The 12,727-nt window shown below is 38.4% G+C and overlaps 1 protein-coding gene across 6 annotated transcripts in view; it reads right to left on the reverse strand.

Moving 5' to 3' along the window:
* The window catches only part of HMCN1 (hemicentin 1), a 397,788-nt gene that overhangs the window by 156,394 nt on the left and 228,667 nt on the right, over positions 1–12,727 (reverse strand). For all 6 annotated transcript variants that reach the window (XM_036015314.1, XM_028530624.2, XM_036015317.1 and 3 more), the window contains 6 exons: positions 12,566–12,661; positions 9,854–10,048; positions 8,274–8,404; positions 7,962–8,109; positions 5,296–5,422; positions 2,618–2,772 (listed from right to left, as the gene is read on the reverse strand). In XM_036015314.1, coding sequence (XP_035871207.1) covers positions 2,618–2,772; positions 5,296–5,422; positions 7,962–8,109; positions 8,274–8,404; positions 9,854–10,048; positions 12,566–12,661 — 852 coding nt within the window. The remainder of the gene's footprint in view (positions 1–2,617; positions 2,773–5,295; positions 5,423–7,961; positions 8,110–8,273; positions 8,405–9,853; positions 10,049–12,565; positions 12,662–12,727) is intronic.

Below are 12,727 nucleotides of genomic sequence, written 5' to 3' on the forward strand. Positions count from 1 at the left end.
TTCATTTATCCAATCACTTATTCATATCCATATGGACTAACAAAAACTTGATTTCTATTTTGGGTTATAATCTAAGGCCACAGTACCTGTTTTGTTGTTCAAATGGTTCCTGTTCGGTCCATTGGAAGCTCTACAGTTGACTGCCATGTCTCCTTGACGCACTCATGTCATTTTATGACTTTAGTACTTTTGTACTTTCTGGTGCCGCTACATGCTCCAGGCTCACCTTGTACATTCCTGCCCCTGCCCTAGAACTGACCCGTCTCCAAGAAGCCGCGGTTCCTTTTAGTGAGAAGAATGATAGACAGCGAGACCCAGCTGCCGAGTGGGGTACCTCAGTATCTTCTGATAACCATTCTCCGGGCTGGTTCGCAGAGACAGACACTCACACACACACACTTTCCTCACACGTAATTCAGGGTGAGATCTACTAAACCTGGCTCTTGACAAATTGATAGGTGTTACTGATATTACTTAGCTGCTTTTTTGTTTATTTGAGGACTCAATGTTAAGTTTGAAGCAACCAAAGAATTAGCCTCTGAAAATAGTCCACATAAAAAAGAACTACAAAACATGTTCTCCAGAAGTTGAAAAAACACGAATCCATTACCATCCGAAGTGGGGTCCGCTAAGATGTGTTAAAACTGATAGTGGTAAAAATACAAGTGAGGCAGAAAAAGGTTTAGATAAGTTTACAAAGCTCATTAAAATATAAGGCTTCATAGGTGTAACTTTATTCCTTAGCAAGCACTTTGTGTAAAATATTCCTATGTTACTAAACCAGTGGTGTTCATGGTGTATTTTACTGGCTCTTATGAACTAAAACATTATCAGTTCCATAATTTTATTTTCAGAAGTAGAAGCTGAATACAATGGCTTGTCCTACCATGTAATTTTTTGAACACAAACTGAGTTCTTTTTTCTGAATGAAGAAATTTGTCCTCAAACCTGAATACTGATTTTTGAAATTTTTTAGCTATAAGCTTGATAATTTTTCTTAATGAACTCAACCTAAAATTAGCAGATAGAAGTAGCATTTCCATGCAAAACGTATACTGTGTTAGCCATTCTGCTCTTTGAATCACAAGTGGTGTAGGCTGTTTTACACATTTCACATGCTGTCCAACAAAAACGAGAGCTTGATTCCCCCCAAAATTTGCAGTGAATATACTTTCTGAGCCCAAAATTGATTTTCAGCAACATTGGTCAGACCTGGATACAAACGCATAGGAATTTTCCACATTCAAATAATAAAGACTTCCTAACTCAGCTGGATAGCCTACTTAGTTGAATAACACATTAATGAATCTAATCCTATAGGTTCAAACAACTGCCTATCCTCCATGAAAGTTTTACAAAGGAACAGCATTTGTACTGAAAACGTTTGTAATTGTGAAATTAAGAAAATCACTCAAAGAACATTTCCAGTTGACCGTAGAACAATGTAACATCTTTCTGGTGCTTCAATTTGCCAAATGAATGTCACTTCCTGTTTTAATTTAATTTATATGTACTTTTTCTGAGACCTCTCCTTTTGTTTGGGGCAGGGTGTTACAGATAAAGGTTATGAACACACTGAGCATTAAAATGCACTGCGTCTAGATATACACAAGACTTTCATGCAATTCGGGGAAGCTCTCCAACTCCTGAGTCTCTCCCCTTGACCTCAGGTTCAAAATCCTTGCCTCTGGACTCCTAACTCTGAATCTGCACAGTCTTCTGAGAGGATGTTAAAAGCTCTTTTAGTTCCTTTCTTTGTTCCCGTCCCCCCCACCGTTTACCCCCTCCATCTCTTTGGCTTCTCACTCTGATCTCCATTCTTTCCTTACTCAGGCACAATGCGCATTTCTGCCTTTCACGTGCAATGTGATGGAGAGTGCCGGCTCTACTGGGAAGGCCGTGAGTGCCAGGCGCTGTGGAGGCACAGAGGACGTGCAGCAAGAGGCCCACCATAAACATGACTGAACTCCCAAGCGCTGTTCTTTTCTACGGGGTAATTCTCTGTACCTGCAGCATGAAGTTCACACACGTGCCTTCCTTATGGCTGGCTCCGTGTGTAAAGAGGAAAAAGACTTTGGCAGTCACCTTTCTCGGGGGATATCGAAAATTGTAGTGGAATGAGGGCTAGATATCTCCAGTGGGGACTTAGCTGCGAGAAAATAGCAGCATAAACGTAAGTCATTTAAAATATTACAACATGGTCAGGATAAAGGCCAACGTGAAATGAAAACAGAATAATTGAGTTGTTTATATGCCATCAGGTCCACTCTATGTCACGCATCTTTACTCTTTTGAGAGGATCTTTTTTGTCCCTTTAAGGATATTGATATTTGATTTATGTATATATTAACCAGTAAGGAAATATTGATCTCTTAATTGATATCATACAAAAACCTTTAGACCACTTGAGAAAAATCTATACTTACTGATAAAATGAGTTAAAATTGGGTGCAGCATTGTAGTCTAAAACACATAAGCACAGATCATCCTTCCAAAGTAAGTAGCATTCTAAATTATTCAGTGTGAATACAAGAACAGGGAACATTAGAATAAATCCTGCTTTTCAATCCATACTGAGAACTGGTAACAATAAAAGGCATGAGAAAGCCACACTTACTGTAGACAGTGAGCTTTATATCCTTGGCCTGTTTGCCGGCTGCGTTAGCCACGGTGCACTGGTAGCGACCCTTGTCACTTCTCCGAGCATTTTTTACATGCAAAGCCTGTCCTCTGTCTAGGAGTTCAATGTTGGGATCTTCCAGAAATAAAGGCCTAGAAAAAGTACCATTTTATTCCATGAGTCCATTTTTATGTTCCTATGTTTCCTTTCTTAGTAACCACAACAAAAACCAGTAAGTCATAGGAGGTTAAAAAATCAAAGTTGAAATTTTCAGTATAAATCTTAAAAAAATACAATGATGTGATTAGTATTCCCATTCAGAAGAATGGAATCATTAAACCACTTTACTAAGGAATGTCAGATAATGATCATTGTAAGTTGAAAAGTTTCTTCCTTTCAAACTTCAGTTGTTGAATAATGTTAATAGAAACCCGTTGGCATCATTATCTGCTTCATTCACTCATCCTGCCTGTTTCTTCTTTTGGGTTGTTTTGTTTTTGTTTTATTTTTGGTTTGTAAAGCCAAAATATTCACCGTTATTTAGAAAAGAAAAACTAAGAGTATGGGAGCTTCAGGCCAATCACTATTATTTATAAACCAACATCATTACAACATCTGGAAAAGTATTCACAGTAGAATAAATGGTTATTACCTACTAAAGGCAATGACCATGCCAACTTTTCTAGAAAGTAGATACTGTAGTACATCATATGAATGGTTTTATAATCATAGATATTGAAAGATTTATGATAAGAGCAGCTCATATATAGCTGCGAAGAGGTTTTTTCCTACTACAGAGTCATTTACTGACTTCTATAAAATGCTCCCTTCCTATATAGTTTTAAAGGCCGCAGCTTTATTTAATACGCAGGGCATCATGGTTACTGAAGTCTATGATGTCTCGAGTTGCACCTTTAAAACCCATCCATGTTCTTTTAGGAATTCTCATAGCTAGTTTTTTAAAAAATTACAGTGACTTCGCCCCATGATAAACAATTAGATGCATTGCTATATTAGTAAGCCACTAGTCAGACTACAAGATTAAATAGAAACACATTTCATTTTTTTTGGTAGCACCCTTTACTATTTCTTGGCATGACAGTTTGTATAGAGTTCTCAAATGTCTAAGAGAATAAAGTGCCCAAGTTTAATGCATTTTCACTGTTTGAAGAAATGAATACTTAATAAGGTTACTCAAATTTAAGTTACTTTAAAACTTTCACTGATTGTTAAGTATGCAAGTAACATAATTTCTTAACCAAACAAAAAAAGTAAGCGTTATAGTAAGAAAAGTTTTCCTTGGTGTATTTCCCCTGGTGTGAGTCTTTTCCAGACTTCTCCCTACTAGCTGTTTAGTCTGTTCTCTTGCACATGGTCTTCTAAACATTTCCCCCCACAAGTGTATGTCCAGGGGGATCTAAAGTTTTCATACATAAATGGTGTTGTGTCTTTGTTCTACTTTTCACTCGACCGTCCCTATGGAGATATTTTTGGTAGACAGCATTTGATCTTACTCCTTTCAACTGCTGCACAGGGTTTCACAGTGCGACCACGCCCTGAGTTATCCACCCGTGTTCCTAACATGCGCCCTGGGCAGCTTCCGCTTCTCTGCCGTCACAGGTCACAGCGCTGCAGAGCTGGCTCTCACACGGGCCGTCCCGCGGGCACCCGTGACTGCTTCCTGCTCCTCGATGCTGAAAGTGTAGTTGCTCCACGACAGCACGTGAACATTCAAACTTTGTCAGATATCAACAAACTGCCTTTCAAAGTCCTGATTTACTTTCTCCTCAGTGGAAAACTGTATCCTAATTTCCCATACTCTGGCCAACACTTGATGTTTTTCAAATTTTACTCTTATATTTTTGCCAATCTGACCTGGGAATAACAGACTTGTATTATTTTTGTTTACATTCTCCAAATTATTGAGGGTGAGCATCTTTTAGGACACTTATTGCTTACCTAATACATTTTTAATTTCCTGTTCTGACCCTCCATGTATTTTTCTATGCTATTGTTCAACTTATTGACTTGTAAAAAGTTTGCATGCAATCCTTTATTTCATAAACTGCAAATGTTTACTGTTGGCTACTTAGGTCTTAGACCCCTGTTCTCAGAAACTACACTAATACATGAATTGTGATCCCACTGTGAGAAATGAGCTCCCACGAGCAATACAAGCCATGCGGTTATATCAGTGTGTGCAAACCTCAGCAGCCCTTGAACTTGAAGTCTAAGAAACATCTGATTGCTCTCCTGTAGTTGTTCCTTTTTGGCCCATATATAGAACGAGCTTAGGTATTCATCTTGCTGTCACAAACAAATTTTCTTTTTCAATAATTCAACAATGCCATGTCAAAACAAAATGATCTCTTCATTTGGATGTTGCATTTTTCATTCTTAGCCTATGGATAGACTATTTAGTGTATAATAAGTTTGAGTTTCTCTATGGTTCTAAAATAAAACCCACAGCAATTATAAAGAGCTTTGTAATTCATAAGAACGAAAGGTATTGTGAGACTTTGAGACGTTTTCTGGAGCAATGTTGTTTTTCTGTTGTGCTCATTCTATAATACTCCACATGGTTAAAACAAAACTGAGGGAGAACATCCACATGCATTTACACACCTGTTTCCTATCACCCGGACCCCGGTAACAAATACAGAGAAGATACTCACTTGCCATCTTTGAACCAGTCAATAACCGGGAAGGGAGTGCCTTTGACCTGGCATTCAAGGGTAGTGTCGTGGTTGAGGACAACTGAGACTTCACTTGGGGCGTTGGCACCTATTATGGTGGGTGGGACTTGAACAAAGGCATTTTATCATTAAAATCTGTAACTTTGCAAAAAAGGGTGGAAGGAGATCAGATAATCAATGATTTCTACGATATTTCAACAAGATCTTACTGTTAAAAATGTCATGCAATAATCCATTTTCATATTACTTCTACAGAACCAGATGCTGAATTCAAACACAGGAGCGCACTCATGAAAGGCTTGATAGAGGTTCTTGGTAGTATAGGACTCCTTTTGCTCATTTTGAGGAGTACTAAACCCATGTACAACAGGAGTTTAGAGTGTAAGTGAGCAGTGAAGCTAAACTAATACAACTTACTACTGCTATATATTTTATCTTTTACAAAGATTTTATGATTTATTTTTAAAGAGAGGGGAAGGGAGCCTTGGCTGGTGTGGCTCAGTAGATTGAGTGCTGGCCTGTGAACCAAAAGGTCGCCAGTTCGATGCCCAGTTAGGGCACATGCCTGGGTTGCAGGTGAGGTCCCCAGTTGGGGGTATGTGAGAGGCAACCAATCAACATATCTCTTGAACGTCTTGCACAAAAGGCAAGGGAAGGGAGGAAGAAAAAGGGAAAAAGGGGAAGAGAAACATCAACATAAGAAACATTGATTGGTTGCTGCTTGTACATTCCCTGGCCAGGGACCAAACCAAAAACCCAGACGTGTGCCCTGCCCAGTAATTGAACTGGGACCCTTTGTTCTGCAGGACAATGCCCAACGAACTGAACAGCACTGGTCAGGGGTACTGCTATGTGCACTTTAGGTAATAAATGACATAACAAATGTCAATCTTATAATGTTCAAATTCTACATGTTACACCATAGTGCTACTTAAAATACATTACCCTTGTCTCTTTTACAGGGCTCCTATGCTAAAATTGGATATGAGTATAATTTTGCCTATGCTAGTTTTTATTCTTGGAATTATCAAGTATTTTGAAGAGCTTCGATACACTTTCCTGGCCTAATCTTCTCCCTTCACATCACATTATGGTGTTTGGTCCTAGTCTTCAGGAAAATGAAGGGTTTTATTTCACTTAAAACCTTTCATTTATTTCATTTCATTTCATTTCATTTATTTCTCCAACCACTATAGGCTTTCAGTTGGGGGAGGAGTGTGATCAGATTTGTGTTTTAAGGCCACACTGGCTGTTGAATGAAGGAGGATTCCTGTGGCAAAGAGTGGAGGAAGGGGAGCACTTCAGAGGCTGTTACACAAGCTGGGCAAAAGTTGGTTCACAGTTGTGGGTATACGAAACACAGTTTATTCTTGTACTATTATTTATTAATTATTGTATTATTTTCCATATGGACAACTCGAAACCTACATTTGCTTCACCCTGTATTAACTCAGCTTATAAGTGATATTTTCACGGTGGAAATAGAAAGCAGTAAATGATTTAACATGGAGTTAGGAAGTAGACTTGGGAAGGTGTAGATTTAAGCAGTAAAGGAGAGGGAGGTGGGAAGAATGACGACCAGGCTCTAGCAGAAGCAAGCGGGTGGGTGGAGGTGCCGGCACTACGATGGGAATCATCGAAGGTGACCGAACAGACATTTGTTGAGACCCTTCTGTCTCCCATGTCACCAAAAGATTCAAGTCAAGATGCTGTGGAGAAGATTGGACGCAAATCACTAGAGTTTAGGGAAGTCTCAGCTGGAGATGAAAATTTGAGAGTCATTAGCACACAGGCAGAATTCAAAGCAAATGAGCGTGCCAGGAGCAGTGCCAACGAGACTAATGACAGAAAACATTTCTTGGTTTTTATAGCCTATCCTTAAATATAATAATGGTAATTTTGGTATAGGAAATGCAAAGTACTTCAGGCTTTGAAAAGACGAATGAGAGAAATTATGTTACAACAGCATCATTTCTACACTGACTTCCACCCTAGACTTGTAAATCATATGCCCATTTCGATGAGCAAAATCTTGAAAACAGAGGAAGTCATTTTATCACTATGTAAATTTGGCAAATGTAATTTCACACACTAAAATTATAACATTTAAGATTTACGATTACCATTAAAAAAGTAAAAATGTTTTCTACCCCAATTTATGACAGATACTATCCATTCTCAGAATTCCCACCCTTAGTTAGAATCAGAGTTGAGGTGATTTAGTCATACAAATTAATCAGGATGCAGGGGAAGGGGCATTTTCTACCATCCCCAGTTCAAGTACAACCTAGCAGCTTCAGAGGATGCCAACAGCGTGAATGAGTTTACTCTGCATCATCCTGTACAGGTATTTCCCAGAGGAATTTCCTGCCTGCCTTACTGGAGAAGTTGGCAAGAGCAGTAATCTATATCATGTACAAGATAGTACCAAATACCCATAGATTTCTCTGTACGATAAACACTGAAGACCCTTAAAATTTCCATACAATACGGTCCTGCTCAACAAATATTAATAACAACAAAAATAATGATATGAATAATATTTATCCCATCAATTTATTTTTCTCTTTACTCTTTCAGTCAGATCTATCCTACGTAATACATGCATCTGATTTGCAGTGTTTCTAAAAGAATGTTTCCCTTACCTAGCACATCGATGTTAAAATACTTCTGAGAGGTGCCTGCCACATTAATTGCTTTGCAGGAGTAACTTCCCACGTCCTTTGGAGTGGCTTTGAAGAGCTTTAATACCTTCCCATTGTTCACAATCTGAACAGTGCTGCTTTCAGCCACCTTTAAGGGCCAAAATGATCAACGTTATTTCTAATCCTAATGAGCATGTAGAGCCAAAAATTCAAGTAAAAATGTTATATTACTATTAAGACGACGGTCACATCTGAACAATTTATTTCAGAGGCAGAGGCAAGAAACTATGCATATTGGATGTTTCCATTTACCTGGACATCATCCTTGTACCACGTAACGATGGGAGATGGAGTACCTTCAACTTCACAGAGGAGACTGGTCGGCTGATTGAGCAATACAGACATGTTCGTTACTTGCTCTTTATCTTTAATTACTGGAGGAACTACAAAAAAAAGAGAGGAATCATGGTCAGATAATTTTATAATAAATATTATTTATAAAGTTTCTTTGCACAGGTCTTTCAAAAGCAAATTCTGGGACATCTGATAGCTAGAAAGGCTGTTCATGTGTAAGCGCATGCTTTAATAGAAAATGAAAAGTCTTGACCAATTCAGTTATCCTTGCTGAATTTTTTACTTTATTATGTCAGTTTTGAACTGAGGATATACATCAGGATAAATTTAGGGGAGAACCTATTTATTCTACATATCACTCAAAATATAAAGTGTTAGGGTTTTGATTAAGTCACGTGGGCCTCACTACTTTCCTGAATATCATCCAGAGTCTACGGATGCCCATATCCATCACATTTTAAAAGATATACAACCTTGACAAAATGACAAAGGTACAAGATTTTCATTCAAGTGTTATCTACAATAGCAAAAACCTGGTAATAACCTAAATGTTCATCATTAACAGAGGAAGGTTAAGTGAATAATGGCATAGCCATTAAGCGGGATGCTATATAGAAATAAATAAGGAATGAGAATATTGACTAATCTCAGAGATAGATTCTTTTTAGTGATACAGACAAGGTGCAGAATAATGGATACAAAATGAGGATAAAATGTAATTTCATATTCCTTTGCATGTGTATAAACGTCTCTGGGGAGACGCATACACACACACACGTAAAGCTAATGAATTTCTTTGGCCCTAGGGAAGATCAGTGGCTGGCTCAGCTCAGGGTCATGAGACTTTTGACTACATATCTTTTTCTCCATTCGAATTTTGAATGGTATAGGTGAAGGTATGAAACAAAGAAAAACAAAACAAAACTCATACACATAGATGACAATACAGTGATTACCAAGGGGAAAGGGATGTTTGGGTGGGGAGGTAGACAAGGGTATGGGGGGGATGGTGATAGGAGTCTTGACTCTGGGTGCTGAACACACAATACAATATACAGATGATGTATCACATAGAATTGTACACCTGAACCCCCTATTAGTATATTGATTGTCACCTCAGTAAATTCAATAAGAATTTTAAAAAATGAAGCCATTATCAAATATTACATGAACAATTTTTAAAGATTTTTTATTTATTGTTAGAAAGAGGGGAAAGGAGGGAGAGAGAGAGGGAGAGAAACACCAATGTGAGAAACCTCGATTAGTTGCCTCTTGTAGGCCCCAAAGGACCTGGCCCGAAGCTGAACCAGCAACCTTTTGGTCCACAGGCCAGTGCTTAATCCACTGAGCCACACCAGCCAAGGCAAAAATTACATGAAATTTTAATCAAATCAATTGATCGATCAATCAGTGAAATTAGATCACCAGTTTTGTTTGATGACATTTCTATTTGCATTAATATTAAATAATACTCCAGTGAGAGAATAACATATATGGAATAATTTGGAAATGATTTAAGCACTTTTATCTGTTTTTACCATGGATTTTGAGGTTATATTTTTTTTCTGTGGTCCCAGCCTCATTGACTGCCACACAGATGTACTCCCCGTTGTCGTACGGTGTGACAGAGGCAATGACCAACAACATGCCATCTTCCAGGATAGAAACACCAGGCTCTCGGCCTGACAGCTCTCTCCCATTCCGTAACCACTTGATGGTCGGTTTGGGGGTACCTAAAAAAGAAATTAAAACGTTGTGATATTTTACGACAAAATTAGAAATCACTCTTAAATATCAAGTATATTTACTGAATAGAAATAAAACTTTTGTTATGACTACAAAACAATTAGGGTGTTATTTGCACCCTAATGTACTTATGAGTATAATTAGCACCCTAATGTACTATGCTACTTGGCAAGACATTTCTTGGCATACAATTTTGAAGAGATTATAGGATATAACACCGTTAATTCCTGATCAGCCTTAAGAAACCTATGTTCTCTAGTGTAGAGTTTGATCAAAGTTATCTTTATCAGGAGGACATTCAGGTGACAGTAAGCAAAGCATTTTTTTGAGTGAGTTCACAGTGCTTTGTGGGAAAAACTATATTAATCAAATACACCATACATATAAGGAGTTTTTGGATAAAAATAAAGGAAAAGTGAAAAAATGTACTATCACAGGAATAAACATGAAGATTTTTCCAACCAAATAGAGTGCATATATGATGTAATGAAATGATGCTTTATAATTCAGATTTTTAATAGGCCTGATAGAGTAGAGATGAGAAACTCCTACTGTCCACACATCTTCTGGAGATCTCATACTGTTAAACCTAGGATGGTAGAATACATCTTGCCTTTTTTTCTGAAAAGCATTGAGAAAACAGTGCAAAAAATTAATATTTTGATTTATAGATGGGCAACAGAGTGATGGGCTGTTGAGTAAAGGTGATGAAACCATCCTCAAGGGCATAATAGGGCCAAAAGGACATACTGGAAATAGACCACATTCACTTTATACTAGGAATGTATTTATTTAGCAAACAATGTGTCAGGCAGCAATGTAAGCACTTTAAGATTTACTTAACCCCTGTAAAGACAGAAAGAAAGCACATTAAGTAAATTAATGACTGCAGAAGACATTGTTAATAATCTTATATTAAAGGTTAATTAAATATTAAAGACTGGCCATATAATTAAAGACAAGTACTAAAGAACAGCAGGAATACACATAATGTGTCACTAAGGCTAAACTCAAACTGAGTTAAGGAATTATAAAAGTGACTATACAAGTTACATTTATGAGAAAAATAAAGCAAAAAAGGCCAATTTTATTGTGCTGATAATAAAACATGATGAGGAAGATGAGGGAGAGCTGATGGGCTGCAGTTGCCTCTGTTGCAGGGAAAAAAAGATAAAATCACTTCCTCATTTCTTTACATTCCGGATGTGGATTTTATGGATTTCAGTCAGACCTCGCAATTAATGTTTGTTGAGTCAACAATGAAGATGCAAATGAACAAGCCAAAAAAATAAGTTGCATTATTTTTCATTTCTAAATGGTAGAACAACCAGGGGCAAAATAAAATTCATTGCAAAATAGAACAAAAAGGCATCTAGCTAGTTTAAGTAAACTTAGGCATTATACCCCAGATGAAAGTGGGGAACAGGGAAGAGATGGTCTTTCCAAATAGACATGGGAAGTCCGTCCAAGCCAGCTCAGGAGCCAGGGATGGAAGTGGGGAGCAGGGGGCAACTGGAACCACTGGCAGGGGTCCAGGTAGCGAGTCCCACAATACTTCCCCAAACCTAAACCCTCCAAAAGGTTTCCTCTCCAGGCCTTACCTCCCACCCTCACTGGCTCTGGGAATAGTTACTGATAATTCTTTTGCCATCTGGAAAGCTTGTTAAAGTTGTCTTTTAATGCTGGTAGCAATAACCATTGGTGAGAGCTACTGTTGAGAGATGCAAAAGCTCACTACGGAGACAGGCAGCCATGATGCCCTTCAACAGCTGCTGCCTTGGGGCCCCTGCTGAGAGGCACCTGTCGGGCACTAACGGGCCCAGCGCATGGAGCCCTCCAGGAGGTTCTGAAAAGAATACCGCTTGGGCTTCACCAGAACCACTTTGAACCCTTGTGAGTCACTGCAGATGAATGCATACGTGTAAGACAGGAGGGTCCTAACCACCTATGGAGCATCCAGAGTAAGGCTGAGAGTGAGTGCCTCTCTAAGGCCCCCCTAGTGAGAGATAATAACAATCTCCTGCCAGGACACATGATATATAGAAAACCCAGAAATTCAGGGAGAGAAGGGGCTGGAACGGTCTCAGAGGGCCAAGTTACAATCTAGCTCTAGAATTACCAGTCGAGGGTAAATCTAAGAAAAGAAGTTTCGAGAAGTATCCAGAACAAATAAGGGAATAGTCTTAATTTATATTTATAACTGAGTGAGATAAACGTGGGATATTGTGAACAGCTCTACCTGCCACATTTTAAAGAGAAGTCTTGTCAAAATAGAATGACCTGAGAAGTAATGGAAAAGGGAATGAACTACATGAAGACATATTAGATGAGGCAAGTTTGAAATACCTATTCAAAGAGCTGTTATTTGAAAGAGGGTTTAGTGTCTATTATTCCCAAATATCATAACAAGGACTCACAAGTGGAATTTTATAAATTGATGTTTTGGGCTCAGTGTAGAATTCTGGAACATTTTGCCAATGCCCATATGCCTGAGTATTACACACCTTTAGCAGGACATGGAAATGCAATGCGCTGATTGGCCACTCTTTCTTGGAATGGAGTGTTATATGGAGGTTCTAGATCTTCCAGAGTAGGTGGCTCTGTTAGAAAAATAAATGCATTAGCACAGACTTTTCCAGAGCAATAGCAAACCGCCCCGAAGCATA

The sequence above is a fragment of the Phyllostomus discolor genome, chromosome 14 (genome assembly GCF_004126475.2).
Source record: "Phyllostomus discolor isolate MPI-MPIP mPhyDis1 chromosome 14, mPhyDis1.pri.v3, whole genome shotgun sequence".
Taxonomy (NCBI): Eukaryota; Metazoa; Chordata; class Mammalia; order Chiroptera; family Phyllostomidae; genus Phyllostomus; species Phyllostomus discolor.